This window comes from Alexandromys fortis, unplaced genomic scaffold (assembly GCF_014885135.2).
Source record: "Alexandromys fortis isolate MF-2015 unplaced genomic scaffold, M_Fortis_MF-2015_v1.1 scaffold_0, whole genome shotgun sequence".
NCBI lineage: Eukaryota > Metazoa > Chordata > Mammalia > Rodentia > Cricetidae > Alexandromys > Alexandromys fortis.
The window spans coordinates 28199266-28215532 of record NW_026067949.1 but is presented as its reverse complement, the minus strand read 5'-3'; the positions used below and the strand labels follow the sequence as shown (position 1 = coordinate 28215532).

The 16267-nt window shown below is 40.0% G+C and overlaps 1 protein-coding gene across 2 annotated transcripts in view; it reads left to right on the top strand.

The window, feature by feature from the left end:
* Nucleotides 1-16267, top strand: part of Corin (corin, serine peptidase) — a 180577-nt gene that overhangs the window by 43622 nt on the left and 120688 nt on the right. For both annotated transcript variants that reach the window (XM_050149552.1, XM_050149551.1), the window contains exon 4: nt 10052-10259. In XM_050149552.1, the coding sequence (XP_050005509.1) occupies nt 10052-10259 (208 nt within the window). The remainder of the gene's footprint in view (nt 1-10051; nt 10260-16267) is intronic.

Genomic DNA, 16267 nt, shown 5'->3' with positions numbered 1-16267 from the left:
TATATACAGGAAGGCTACTGAGGTTTTTTTTTTTTTTGAGTTAATTTTGTACCCAGTCACTTGACTGAAAGTGTTTATTAGCTGTTGGAGTACCCTGGTAGAGTTTTTGGAGTTGCTTATGTATACTATGATCTACAAATAATGAAACTTTGTATCCCCTTCATTTCTTTTAGTTGTTTTATTGCTCTACCTAGAATTTCAAGTACTATATTGAAGTATCGAGTGGACAGTCTTGTCTTGTTCCTGATTTTAGTAGAATTGCTTTGAGGTTTCCTCCATTTAATTTGATGCTGGGAATTGACTTGCTGTATATTGCTTTTATTATGTTTAAGTATGTCCCTTGTATACCTGATCTCTTCAAGACCTTTATTATGAAGGGGTGTTAGATTTTGTCAAAGGCTTTTCTAGTATCTAATGAGATGATCATATTTTTTTCTTTTCATTTTGTTTATATGGTGGATTACATTGATAGATTTTCATGTTGAACTGTGGAAGGACGCTTAAAACAAATCCCATACCTAGCTCAGAATTGAGAAATACATGGTTATTTATTTAGGGGTAAACTCACAAATCAGAATCCTCTGCTTGAACGAAGAACAGAAATCGAATCCAGCAACCAGAAAGACAGCAGACACATGCTCTACATTGGCTTATATAGTACAAGAGGCCATGCCCCAGTGGGCGGGTAACCACTGGCTGTAAGACTTCCTAAAGTACTTTTCCAGTATCTAATGAGATGATCGTGTGTTTTTTTGCTTTCATTTTGTTTATATGATGGATTACATTGATAGATTTTCATATGTTGAGCCATCACTGTATCTCTGGGATGAAGCCTCATTGGTCATGATGGATGATATTTCTGTTTTGTTCTTGGATTCAGTTTGTCAGTATTTTATTGAGTATGTTTGCATTAAGGTTCATGAGTGAAACTGGCCTTAATTCTATTTCTTTGTTAAGTCTTTGTGTGGTTTGGGTGTTAGGGTGACTGTGACCTCACAGAAAGAATTTGGCACTGTTCCTTTTGTTTCTATTTTGTGGAACGCTTTGAAGAATATTGGTAATATTTCTTCTTTGAAAGTCTAGTAGAATTCTGCATTAAAACCATCTGGCACTGGACTTTTGTTGGTTGGGAGACTTTTAGTGACTGCTTTTATTTCCTTAGGGGTTATCAGTCTATTAAATTGTTTATCTGATCTTGATTTAACTTTGGTAAGTGTTATTTATCAAGAAATTTGTCCATTTCTTTTAGATGTCCCAATTTGCGGTGTACAGGTTTTTGAGGTATGACTTAATGATTCTCTGGATTTCCTTGAAATCTGTTGTTATGTTCTCCAGATTTTATTGATTTGGATAGTATCTCTCTGTATTTAGTTAGTTTGGATAAAGGTTTATCTATTTTGTTGATTTTTCTCAAAGAAAAAAGTTCTTTGTTTCATTGAGTCTTTGTATCGTTCTCTTTGTTTCTATTTTATTGATTTAAGTCCCCAGTTTATTTTATGCCTTCTCCTCCCCTCAGGAGTGTCTGCTTCTTTTTGTTCTAAAGCTTTCAGGTGTGCTATTGCTAGTGTGAGATTTCTCTGAATTCTCTATGTGGCCACTCAGTGCTCTGAACTTTCCTCTTAGAACTGCTTTCATTGTGTCCCATAAGTTTGGGTATCTTGTGCATTCATTGCCATTATATTCCAGGAAGTCTTGAACTTTTTTCTTTATTTTTCCCTTGACCCATTGGTAAACCAGCAGAGAGTTGTTCAGTTTCCATGAATTTGTAGGCTTTCTGTTGTTTCTGTTGTGGTTGAAATTCAACCTCAATCCATGGTGGTCTGATAAAATACAAGGGATTATTTCAATTTTTTTGTATTTGTTAAGTCTTGCTCTGTGGCTGAGTATATGGTCAGCTTTGGAGAAGGTTCCATGTGGTGTTGAGAAGGTATATTCTTTTGTGTTTGGGTGGAATGTTCTGAAGATGTCTGTTAGATCCATTTCAGTCATAATAGTTCATCATTTCAGTTTAGCTTCTGTCTGGATGACATGTCCATTGGTGAGAGTGGGCTGTTAAAGTCTCCCGCTATTATTGTGTGTGACTCGATGTGTGATTTAAGCTTTGGTAATGTTTCTTTTACAAATGTGGGTGCCCTTACACCGGGGACAGAGATGTTCAGAACTGAGACATCATCTCTCTTATTAATTTTCTGAGGACACAAAATTCTCTCAAATTGGCTGGTTTGAGAAATGACTCCGACAGAATATTCGCTTTTGTGTAAGTTATTGAGGATGGCATTCATCTTTCTATTCAGCTGGTCTATTTCTGACCTGGGTTGACTTTGCTATACAGCCAGAAATAGACTGCAAGCTCTGCTGTCTAATTGGTCCATAGGCGAGGGCTTGCAACCCATTTCCCCCTCAATGCAAAGTCCCGCTGCTTTCATATGAAGTATAAGGAGAAGCTGTTGTTAATTATCTGGGTCTCTTTTTGACATGTAATATTTAATTTTTAGGAGAACATGTACAAGGCATCTTTTAACAATTTTCAAAGTGTAAAACACTGTATTAGTGCCTGTTCTCAGTGTTGTACAATAGGCCATTCACAATCTTTCTTCCCATCTAACTGAAATTTTGTGCCCTTTAAAACCATCATCTCAAAAACAGAAAAACAAGCAAACAAACAGACAAACAGACAAACAGCCCAGCATCTCCTAGTAATTACCTCCTCTCACTTCAGCCCCTGGTGACCGCAATATTACTTTGATTTTTTTAAAATATTGAAAAAAAACTTTTTGTTTTATCTGATGTGTATGTATGTTTTGCCTGCATGTATGTCTGTGTACCATGTGTGTTTAGTGCCCGGGAGGCCAAAAAGATACTCTGGAACAGGAACGACATGTAAGTGTTAGCCACCATGTAGATGCTAGGGATCAAAAGTGGTCCTCTGGAAGAGGAGACCGTGCTCTTAGCCTCTGAGTCATCTGTCTTGCCCTAATATGAATCTGTTCTTAATAGTTTAATGATTTCAGGTTCCATGTATATGAAAAAATCACTAAGTGTGTGTGTGTGTGTTTATTTTTTTGTGCCTGGCTTGTTTTGCTTAGCACAGTGTTCTCCTGTTTCACTCATATTGCTGCAGGTGACAGAGTTTCTTCTTCGAGTTTGAGCCCAGAGCTTCAAACTTGTTAGACAGGCACTCCCCTCTTCCCTCAAGTTGCTTCTTACCAGGCATTTTGCCACAGAAAAGAGAAAAGTAACTAATACTGATGTTAAGAGACTGATGTCTCCCAGCATTGTAAGGGGTCGCTTTCTTAAACCCAGAGCAGCAAGTGTTCACCCAAGACCAAGAGTTTAGAGTCTACTACTGTTGTTCCTTAGATCTAATCTTTGCACCCCATCACCCTCAGGGGACTCTGAAGCATTATAGTATATACTGTTTATCTCTTCATATTTCACCCACCATATTTCACCTATGCTGGTTAGAATAGCCTCCTTCTTCCCTCTACTGCAGTGAGGTCTCCTGCTAAAGCCAATGAGAATGAGAAAGGATCACAGTGCAGCTCTTTAGGGGCAAAGATGTGAGGCTCCCCTTTAAACTAGAGAGCTATTTACTCTCCAAAGGATGGTTGAAGACAGAAATAGAGCTTATGGAGGGAACAGCATGGGGGCACCTCATACACCATCAAGACTTCTAGGGCTATTCAAAGCAATAGCAGCCATGTTAGTCAGCAGCATCATTGAGGCCATGGAGTCTCAGATATAATGGCTTTCTCCAGCTACCTCCCTACCATTCCATGAAAAGTCTTTTGAAGCTAATAGTTTGTCTAATTTAGTCTCATCTTACATTCATCGAATAACTATTGGGTGTACCCCCGTGACATTCCAGGGAAAAATGTATTTTTCTGAAGTGGGAGGGTAATGGGAATAAATTACTAACCAGTTTATAGTTGGTTGACTTCCATTTCTTTGGCATGCCGACAGCGGAAGCTCTGCTTTGAGTTTGGAACTTTGGTCTTCTCCCTGTCTGGCAGAGCGTGATGCTGTGTCCTCCTGAGATTCTTGGCAGTTGCAAAACGCCAACTTCCAGTTGGCTACCTGATCTCGCAGGCAAGCAACTGGCGCCAGCTCCACACGACTACATTATACACAGTGAATACATTTGACTTATTCTACTTTAGTGTTTGAACTGCCGGGGATTCCTAGGGCCCCACACATGCTCGGCAAATGCTCTACTACCGAGAAGCTCCCCAGCCCTCTTTAAGATTTTTTAGTTGTTACTTTGAGACAGGATCTCATTCCGTTATACAGGCTGGCCTTGAGCCCATCTGTAGTTCAGGTGGGCCTTGAACTTGTGATCCTCTTATTTTTGTCTCCTGGGTAGTTAGGGTAACAACCTGTGCCGGGAGACCTGGCTGGTATTTGCAGTTTTCAATGGATTTATCAGAACCTAACTCCATCAAGTTGAGGTATACCTGTATTCGTTGGTGCTATAATGAAGATAATATTTGGTATATTGTGAAGAGATGCAGGAGCACTTGAAATGGGATGCTCTGGGGATATGCGTGTTGACTGAAAGCTTAGATTTCTGAGTCAGGCCTGTACTATGGCTCCATTCCCCTCAAGGGCGGCTCTACTGCGATGATGAAACCGGTGACAAGGAGGGAATTGCTCCCTTTTGATGATCTCATGTGACGACCACACAGCCTCAATAAATGTCAGACGATGACAACATAAATATCCTAATAGGAACAACGAAGGCAGGGTACAGAAAGCAAAATGTTTGAATATGAATCTAACTTCGGAGCAAAACAAAGAGCTGGGTCAAGTTGCTCCTTTTGGCATTTGAATCTTACATTTTTGCTGCTTGAATATTTAGTTCTGATATATTTCTCAAAGGAGGAATTTTACATTTAAAGCTGTCAGTTCGAATAATAATCAGAGTTTCTCCAAATACTAATTAGGTTTATTTGTGAATAGCAGAGTCCTGCTACGGAAATATGCCCGACATAGTGCACTATGGGTATTCAAAGTGGAGGCAAGGGAAATCTCTTTTTGGCTGAAATAAGGGATCACATATTTTGTAATAATAATCCTTGACTAGAGGGATTAGCTCTACAAAGGTGACTACGTAAGGATAGTGTCCGTCCAAGATGAAGGAAATGACCGCCGGACAGATGTCCTTGCAGATGTATTTTTGTGTAAGTTTGCAGTGGCCCTTGTACAAGACTGTGGTCCCTACAGCCTTTTGTGACGGTTATTGTTACCAGAAATTAATGCGTGAGAGCGCGTTGTGCAAAAACATCCCCGATTAATTAACTCCATAAGTAATTGTTAGGGTTGATACAGAGACTCCACTTGATTCTATGAATAGTCCTCAGCTCACTCTTAGTAAGAATAGGCAGGTTGTGGCGGTACATCTCTCCCTGGGGCGATGTGTCTCATCTTTGGTTCCTTCTGAACATCAGGCTCATGGGCACATGTCTCATTGCATGAGCTAGACACTGGATATTTATATGTATTTGTTCTGAGGCTCCTCCCCCACCAGACTACAAACTTTTTTTTTTTTTTTTTTTTTTTTTAGTTTTCCGAGACAGGGTTTTTCTGAAACTTTTTATTTATTTATTAAAGATTTCTGATTCTTCCCCGCCGCTGCCTCCCATTTCCTTCCCCCTCCCCCCATCAAGTCCCCCTCCCTCATCAGCCCAAAGAGCAATCAGGGTTCCCTGACCTGTGGGAAGTCCAAGGACCACCCACCTCCATCCAGGTCTAGTAAGGTGAGCATCCAAACTGCCTAGGCTCCCCCAAAGCCAGTACCTGCAGTAGGATCAAAAACCCATTGCCATTGTTCTTGAGGTCTCAGTAGTCCTCATTGTCCACTATGTTCAACAAGTCTGGTTTTATCCCATGCTTTTTCAGACCCAGGCCAGCTGGCCTTGGTGAGTTCCCGATAGAACATCCCCATTGTCTCAGTGTGTGGGTGCACCCCTCGCGGTCCTGAGTTCCTTGCTCTCCTTCTGCTCCTGATTTGGACCTTGAGATTTCAGTCCGGTGCTCCAATGAGGCAGACTACAAACTTTTAAAGGCAGGGACTTGGCTTGCTTCTCATTATTTTATCTGTGTGGAGAGAAGTGCCTGGCAGGCACTGGAGTACAACCGGGATTTGTCATGCGAGAAGAGAGAGCTCTGTGGAAGTCAGAACCATGGTACCCGGGGCTCTGCAGAACTGGTGTAGATTAGGTGAGAAGATGCCTGGGATCGGAGACAGCTGCTGCTGGGAAGGGACTTGAGCCTGGGCCGAGGCAGATCGAGTTAGAGTCCAACCCTGCCATTGGCCATCTCTGTGGACTGTCGGGGAAACGACCCCACCTTGTTTCCTCAGCTGTGAATCTGAGATAACGGGTTGTAAGCAGAGCAAATGAACTAATGCCTGAGAATGGGCCGGGGACAATGCCGGGAGGGCTGTGGCCGCTCAGTCAATACCGAGCACGAAGATACACAGACAGAAGTGAATGCGAGCATGTTCACTGCCATGTCACCGCACAAAGGACCGCGGGCCACATGGGAGGTAGCATCAAAATTAATGACAGACTTTATGAGAGGAGCTAAAGGAAACGTTGGAAAGAAGGCCGATCCTGCCGTGACCTTCTCTCCAAACCACTGAGCGGGACTGTGTACAAAGAGCTTTGCCTCTTAACCTCACAGAGCCACAGGCCTTGGAGACAGGCAAACACGTGTAAGGACATTGCCAGGGGAGACGGCGAGGCAAAACCATGGCTTAAAAATGCATTTGGGGCAAATTAGGGCACACTGATAGTCTCTGATAGAATCTTCTCTCCTGATGTGATGAAGTTTAGACTAGCAGCCCTTTAACTAAAATGTGGGATTGTATCTGTTTCCTGATAGGATACCAATCAGACTGAAGATGGCAAAACTCTCTAGAAAGCAGATTTGTCATTATTTTCAATTTGAACAGCTCCTGCCTGTCAAGTGATAGCATTGCATATTTACTGTGGCTTTGTTCCTACTTTGCTTTCATTTAAAAAACAGATTTTATTTAATCTTAAGAAATATTTTTAAAAAAAGCACTGTTGAAATAAATGCAAGTCAAAATGAAAGCATACTATTACTACATTGCATTGATCAAAAATGAGTCAATTTGTGATTAAAAATGAGAAAGAATGTTACTGATAAAATAGAAAAACACAGTGCCAAAATGTCTAATGAGTGAAATAAGAGTCTTTCATCCCATAAACTTCAATATCCTTCCAAGACAGGCCAGGCCATGAATATCATCATTTAAAAATTATTATCAGTTCTTTTAAATTCATTTATTTTATCTTATATGTATGAGTGTTTTGCTTGCATGCTTTCCTGTGCACTATTTGTATGCTTGGTGTCTTTGGAGACCAGAAGAGGTGTTGGATCTTCTGGGACTGGAGTTACAGATGATTGGGTGCCATCATCTGGGTACTGGGAATTGTACTAGTCTTCAGGAAGAACAGCCCATGTTCTTAAGCTCTGAGCCATCCCTCCAGCCCAGATGATCATCAGTTTAAGGCTAGTTACGCAGAATCTTAGATCATCTATGTTAGTTTAGACAAGTTAGCCATTTATTCTTTGTATTTACATTAGTCAAGTAAGTACATAAGAATTCTGACTCCGTAATTCCTGATAAAAAAGAACATAGAGCTTTAATGAACACAAGGGAAACTCCTGTGGAAGGAAGACCCACCTTTAGTTTCTAAGTGTAGCACTGAAATCTTACACTCTGAATCAGTGAGATCCCAGCAGGACAACCCCAATACAACCTAGAAGACCACTATGTTGGGTTATGAAAGCAAAACTCTCAAATCATGAGCACAGCTGTCAGGTGTGCTGTGTTTTCACAGCTTAGCATCCTCTTGAAAGGGAAGCTGTCTATTAGTCAGTGAATTTTATGACAACTGTCGTTGAATCATTGCTAACTAGAAGCACTTGCTTTGAATTGAGGCATCAGTGAGAATCAACAGTTCACCAGGGCCAGGCAACAGTTTTACTCCTTCAGGTCTGTCTTTCACATCCTCCACCACAGTTTTGCATCCGAAGTAACTATTCTTCAAGATGAAATATAATAACCAAACAATAATGTCTATAAGGAACACTAGGGCCAATTATGTCCACTGTATTTTATATGTGTTCTCATGCATCAATCCTGGCCTCTAATTTTCATGAAACTCTCTGGTAAGTTCTCAGGAAAGAAAAATGTCCCCTGCTTTTCCTCCACCCTATGAAAAGCAAGTTTGATGTAGTAGAAACTGTAAATGAGCCCATTTTCAAAAGGCTGGTCCTCATCCCCACGGAGAAGCGACTTTTCATGGTGCACAGTACGTTGCTGGCTTAGGAAATAAATTTCTGCTGGTGAGAATGTGCACATAAACAATACGTGTTTCAAAGACAATGGAGCATTTTAGGAAAAAAAATAATATTTGACCCACATGTTGAGGCAGGAGGGATAATGAGAAAGAAACACAATTGTCTGCATATAAAAGAGTTGCAGTTGGTAGCCTTTGAAAAGAATTCCTTTTTCTACTTTTTGGCCATGGGTGAATTCTTTCTTAGGTTTGTTGAGTCCTCTGCCCAACCTTAAGTTTTACAGTTTTCCATGTCTCTTGCAATTATAAAGCAGTCTGTGGTCATTGTACCCGCCAGCACTGCCCTCCTTTGCGCCATCTGCCAACCTTGAATTTGCACGTGTTTTCACCATCTAAATGGGTTCTTCCTCATGGATGTTCACATTCTCCTTCACCGTGTTCCTTCAGTGTTTGCTGTGCTATGGACAGGTACGGCCTATGAGTAACTGTACTAAAGGCTAGGGTACCTAAACAGCCCCACTCCTGTTACTGGCCTTCTAAGTTTCTGTAAGTCTCTTTTTGTTATCTTGTCTGCCTATTTCTGTCTGTCTATCCATTACCTTTCTCTCTAACTACATGTTTATGGAAGCTGTAGCTCCTTCATTCATAAAGAGAAAATTCATGCTGTAGTGTTAGACTTGAATTTTATGACCTAATTGTGCTTTGGAAAATCAATCTAGGGGTAGAAGAAATTGCTATTTGTGTTCTTCCCTCCTCTTTCTTTTCCTCCGTTGAAGGAAAGTTAATTGTTTCACTACGTTTCTGAAGCTGGTGAATTTTATTTTTAAACAGTAGCTTGCATAAATAACAACAAATCTTAAGTTAACTTAAAAGTATTAAATGGTCATTAAACCCACATAAGAGCATAGAATAAAATGGTAAAATAAAAGAATCCTACGATTCCATTCCATGAACCCATATCAATATTTTGACTTATATTAGACTAAGCGTACATGTTCCAGAAGGGAAGAATTGGCTGGGCCATGGATCTGACATTGCGTATCAGAACTGACTATGAAAGAAAATGAGGCCGGAGGCTCTGAGATGATTGTGAAGTATGCTGGAGTCTGGATTGTAGGTCTTTGTGTCATTGTATGTATTTAGATCGACATATTTTTCCTAAGGGCTGTTTTTGCTTATTAGCTCATGCTCACCATTCCACATGATTAAACAGTCTCCCAAACACCTTACATACCAAGAGATACATGTTCCAGTGTCTGTTCATGTAGTTTAAACACATCTCCACTGTTGAAGGCTTGCATTTCTGTCTTTGAAAGATAGTAGGCTCTGTATGGTCCATGTACACAAATCTATGTTCACAACCATGACTATTTCCCTAAGATAAATTCTTGTAAGTGGCATGAGAGTGTCAAAGATTGTGGATGTTTAAACACATTGATACATATTATTCTTCCCAGGTAAGTGTTCTACAGCAGCTCCCTATAAGAGAACTTTCTTCACTTTCTGAGGAAACACTGGCTCTCCCTCCCTTCATAAATATTGCTAAATTGATTCCATTGTTACACCTACATATAAGTATGTGCATATAGTTTTACTATAGTTGTACTGCAATATGGAATATTTGCTACATTATGAACTCATTAACCGGTCACAGCGCGTAAGCTTACAAACACAGATTTCTTATGTGACTTCTCAATGTAACTGTCTCTGCTTCCCAGGTGCCTGCATGGTCCTCACTCACAGCCAATGTCAGATTCTTCCATACCACAGCACCATGGCACCTCTCTTGCCAATTGTCAAAACTATGGACATGGAGAAGTTCCTCAAGTTCTTCATGTACCTCCATCGCCTCAGTTGCTATCAACATATCCTGCTGTTTGGCTGCAGCCTCGCCTTCCCTGAGTGCATCATTGATGGTGATGACAGGTACTTTGGAGCCAAATCATTCAATGATAAGAGCCCAGTTATTCTAGGGACAAGTGTCCAAGAGGAACAAATCGTCCCGTTACTATCTTTTATTTCTGCTGCTTTTAGGGGGAGAGAGGACCCACATCTGTCATAGCTAGTTCTAAGTCTCTGAAATGAAAGTATTTGGAAAATACAGATGAATTTTTATGGGAAGCAATTACCCATGGGTTAGTTGGTGCTTTCGGGAGGATGCTCAATTGCTGTTTCAATAAGGGTCTGATAGAAGGAAAAAAACGCACCCAGAGGGGTAACTGAATGTTTATTGGTGAGATTGGTTATGGAGGTATAGGAGGGGGAGAGAACAGTTGATGAAGAGAAGCACCAAGATGAGAGGGTGTAGCTCTACTAACGAAGGCTTGAAGAGAAGAAAAGGGTCCAATTGGAAACTCGTAGCTAAGGGGGAGGGGCCTCCAGAATGCTGGTGCCATGACCCACGGCGACAACAGAGGAGAGAAATAAATACCCCAACCCTTTCTCCAATCGTCCTTTCTGTCAGAGAGTTTACTCAATAGCAGGGGACAAAGACATCCAGTGCAATGGATGTGATCCAGAATCTCTTTAAACATCATTCATTATCTAAGAAGTTCCAAATCTTATTTAAATCAATTATGAATGGCATTCTGGTTAATTCGTCTCATCAACATGAGGATCCAGTGCTCGGGTGGAGGGCTAGATGCGGAGGGACAAACAGAGACTACTCAATAAGATAGACATAATTTTTAATAACAGTCATCAAACCCAAGAATGTCATGGTTATCTGAAGTACCAAATGTGTATTTGGAGAATTTCAAAGCATGTGGTAAGTACCTATTCACATACAACTTCAATTACTTTCTGAATTGAAATGTTAGGAGCTTTTCAGAATACTAATAGAAGAACACATGTCATGTTTCAAGTGTGGTGCATCACGTTATTAGTGATCATTTCAGTAAGTGTTGTATACACTGCTTAAAGTGTGTGTGAAACACAGGGCACATGGGATTCAGACAAACACTTGCTATTTTAATCACAAGCTGCTGCACTGCCATCGGGCTGAGGCAGAGCAGAAGCAGTGGATGCTGATCTGTAGAAATAAAGGACTGGGAACATGTGCAGAATTCAGAAAAACTTGAATCACCCAGGAGTCAGGTACAGAAGTTGCTTCCGTGGGACACAGATCGAGAAGCTGGATTTGATCTTTCTTGTGGATTAAAATACAGGATGCTTGTGTGGGCTGTCAGTATGAGTTGGCAGCATAGTGCTTGCCTCGTGCCCTGCACTCAAAAAAAAAAAAAAAAAAAAAAGTTAATCACCAAGAGATGCTTTATTTTCCCAGACTGTGGTGACATAGTTGGTGGCTGTATTGGTTTTCTTGGTTGCTTTGACAAATTGCCACCTGCTGACTGACTTAAATAACAGAAGTGTCTTCTACAGTTCTAAAGGCTGAAAGTCCGGGAGTCTGCAGGGCTGTCTGGGTCCCAGGACTCTAGGGAGAATTCACTTTTCCCTTTGCTGGTTTTTTTTTTTTTATTTCTGTTCCTTTGTCTTGGGCCCATGTTTCTCCAGTTTCTGCCTCTGCCATCACAGAACATCAATGATATCAATGACTGTCTGCAGCTCTTCCTCTTCTGTGTCCTATAAGGATGCTGTCATTGGATTTATGGATCCACACAATCTAAGATAAGAGCTTCACCTCAAGATCCTTAATTGTACCCACAAAGACCCTGTCTCCAAGTGAGGTGGCACTCCCAGACCTGGAGATTACAGTGTGGACCTCTTCCTTTGAGGCAGTGGTTGGGAGAACAGAGTAAGGGAGCTGTGTGTCATGGCTTCCTCACCCACAAAAGAGAAATAATAGTTAGACTCATGTTACAAAATTCATGGGAGGATTTAATGACTTGTGGGGCCTGGGACATTGCCTGGTTCTTAGAAAAAGCTCAGTAAATGTTAGCAATAATTGTAAAGTGGTGATTTGTGAAAAACAAGTAGAATTAATGGAGACCACAAAACGTACTTCATATATATATATGTATATATATTACATGTGAAGGATTACAAAAATAAATAGCTAGATAAATAGATGCTAGCTAGATAAAATGGAGTACTCCTTTGCTTAAAAATTACATAAAATGCCAAAGGTTTTTTTTTTGAAACTGGATTCTCATCTCATTTTTGTTTCATTCCAAGAATTTCACTTATAGCTTTTAAGTTTAACTTCTCTGTGGGTTCAAGCATGCACGCAGGAAGACAATGAAATGGAGTGTATTCAGAGTCTTGGAACCACTAGGTTCATTATGTTGATCCTCTTAATTCTAACCCAGTCTCTGTTTGAATAGACACTTTTGAGCTGTCCACAGTTTCCAGGGCACTTTAAGATAAATTTGTTTTTCCCTTGACCTGATTTATCCTTTGATAACTGCACTAATATGAGAATTTTCCATTTTCTGTTATAATGAATAATAATTTACAGTTACTTTTTAAGTGTCCTCTGGGGACTTATCCTATTTTTATTATTACATTTCATTTTATAATTGTACTGTTAGACCACGCTTCCTGCTGTCGTTTAGTGTGTGTATGGGAACTGTAACTAATTTAATAAGCAGAAAAAGTTTAGCAAAGCAAATGGTCTTGAAGAAAACCATTATAAGGCCAAACATATTTTTCTTGTATTTTACTATTTTGTGTCATCTATTATATGCTACACTATTGAAATATGAAAAGTGTTTGTTTTCTAGTCTAGAGAAAATAGTTACTTAATAACATTTAAAATTTAATTTTAAAAGCTTATAGTGGGATGTATAAGCAGTATAGTTTTTAACCTGATTCTTTGAGACCACAGACACTACTTAACTACATTGTATGTTGAAACAATAGACTTTGATGGTCTTTTAGACTGAGATTGCTTTGACCAAATGTGTGTTGACATGCACTCCAACATAGTCTAGCTGAAAGGCAGGAGGACATATGGATTCAGTGAAGCATATCTAAAAATATATAATTTTTACTAATAAACTATTGGAATGGCTCTAAAGTGTGTAGGTAAGAGGGTATTGATTAAAAATATAAAGAAAATAATAGTAAGAAAATATTGGTTAGCTAAGAGTATGAGATGTAGATGACCTTTTGATATATGAAACACATGCCAAGTCTTGGTGTGCTTTTGATAGGTAACTGTCCCCTTCTCCCACCTCCTTCAAACAGTTGACTTGTAATTTTATCAGCCCTGAGAGTGTGTTAACGTCAGCCTTGATTTAGCTTCTAGAAGATTCTCTGGAAACCGTGCTGACCTAACACCTCACTCAAATCTTCTATGTTGTAGGGAATCGATGGGTTAAAGTGAGGAAATTGATGCGTTGGTTATTGATCTTTCTCTTCAGGAGAATAGGCTTTAGTAGAAATACCCAGAGCAAGGAAATAAAAATTCTTTATGTATGTAGATGACTAGAAATTAAAGATCAGATCTCAAATGCAGGATCTTTTCCTGTAGTAGTCTAGATTTCTATAGGGTTGCATTGGAGAGTAAATGAACTTCCTCAAATGGACGTGTGTGTGTGTGTGTGTGTGTGTGTGTGTGTGTGGACTCTTGCTTGCTTGTGAAGGTCAGAGGTCAACATCAAGGTCATTCCGTAGGAACCAGATGCCTTGTTTTTTTTTTGAGACAGTGTCTGTCATTGACTTGTAACTTGTAGAGTAGGCAGGCTGGCCAGTCAGTGAGCTCCAGGCATCTTCTTGCTTTCACTCCCCAGTGCTGGGATTACAAGCATGTGGGCACCATGCCCTCTTTCCTTCCTTCCTTCTTTCCTTCTTTCCTTCTTTCCTTCTTTCCTTCTTTCCTTCTTTCCTTCCTTCCTTCCTTCCTTCCTTCCTTCCTTCCTTCCTTCCTTCCTTCCTTCCTTCCTTCCATTCTTCCTTCCTTCCTCCTTCCTTCATTCCTCCCTCTCTCCTTCCCTCCCTCCCTCCCTCCTCCTCCCTTTCTTTCTTTCTTTCTTTCTTTCTTTTTCTTTTTTTTTTGATTTTCGAGACAGGGTTTCTCCGTAGCTTTTGGTTCCTGTCCTGGAACTAGCTCTTGTAGACCAGGCTGGCCTCGAACTCACAGAGATCTGCCTCCTAAGTGCTGGGATTAAAGGTGTGCACCACCACCGCCTGGCTTCTTTCTTTTCTTTTCTTTTCTTTTCTTTCTTTTTTTTTTTTTTAAAAAGAACAAAATAAACACAAGTTCTAAGAATTGAATTCAGGTCTCTGTGCTTATGTGGTAAGCACTTACTAATTGAGCTATTTCCATAGCCTAGACAATAATTAATTTTTTAGTGTAAGAATTTCTAGTAATATAAAATTATACAAAATTAAGAAAGAAGAAGAACCTTTCTAAGCAACCCTTGCTGAAACTAACCCTAAAGTTACTTACAGTTCTAATTGTGTCTCCTACTTTCTTATGACTTACAGAAAGTATTTATGCATGGTCTACCCCACTGGGCAGATAAATCCTTCCTAAACTGTGGTTCCTGTTATTGATGGAGTACATGAATTTCTGTGCTGATATAAACTTGATTCTGTGTTTAGAGATGCCAGATTTTTATTGTCCCCTCCCCATTTCTAACTTCTGGGTTTTAACTGCCAGTCCTTTAACTACCCGCTTGATCATTTAAGAACAAACCGTATAGATCCATTAGCCAGACTCCGTCATATCTGGGCTTTCTTTGAGGCTTAGATGTCAAGCTAAGCTTCATGCCATAGCTTTTGAAGCTCTTCTTGCCTCTCCGGTGTCACAGACCCAGCCTCCTTCACTGTCCTTCCTTTCCATTTTTCCATAAATGCAAACCTCCTTTGAGCAGCCTTTGTGTGCAATGCTGTTCCTTTTGCCCCGAGAGCTTCCTCTCACATTGAGCCCATGGTCTCCAAGTCCGGGCTATAATGAAGTCTTCTCTGAACATCGCAGGTTTTCTTTTGTCCTCTCATGGCAGCCCGGTGATGCTCTTGTTTTTATCATATGTTAAGTGTTCTCTACATAAGAAACCTATTAGCTTTTGTATAGAAAGCAGGAGGAAGGAGACATTTGGAAAATACTTGAGTTTACGGGTTTTGATGATAGTGATGACTTCACAGGTACTCAATTTCTAAACTCATCAAGTTGTATGCATCAATTCTGTAGAGCTTTTTATATGTCAGCCTCACTTTGTCCGACACACTGATGAACAGACAACAGGATTTTCCTGTTTGGTCGTCATCATACTACAAACTGAGCCTGAGATGCCTCCAGGAAGTAGTCAAGATGTGCCCAATGGTATACTGGAGTGTTTTTTGATAAACAAAACCTTTAAAGAGCAATCTTAACTATTCACACACCTGGTGCTTTCAAGCTGTTTTTGAGTTGAACTTTCCTAATAATGTTTCAGTTGAAAAGTAACACATTAACTTAGAATATAATTTTAGGAGACTTCCTGTGTGGCAGTGTTTTGTCACAGCATAGCCTGTGACAGTCGCCTGTGTACACGCAGCCCTGGCATTGTGTTAAATTCTAATTGTTTAATAGGAATTAGGCCATTATTTGGCAAATTCATTAAATGTATTAAGTTGCCATAATCTTATGGTATTGTTCTCCAAAAAGAATGTGCACATCGCTAATTTATCTTACTAAGGACTTTAATTCTATCTTAGAGACCTTATTGTGTCATCTTTGGGTACAATGGAAAATTGGAATCAAAATAATCATATTAAAAATGATTGGTCTTTGTCCAAAGACAACAGATTCTGATCTGGTGTGAGAGGTCCTTCTGTCTATGTGTTGCTTTCATTGGTTAATGAATAAAGAAACTGGCTTGGTCTGATAGGGTAGAACAGAATTTAGGTAGGCGGGGGAAAACTAAGCTGTAGTTTAGAGTGAGAAGAGAAGCCTTGGAGCAGCAGCTGGAGATAGATGCTGGGAAATTTGCCTGGTAAGCCACAGCCATGTAGCAATATCCAGATTAATAGAAATTGGCTAAATTAAT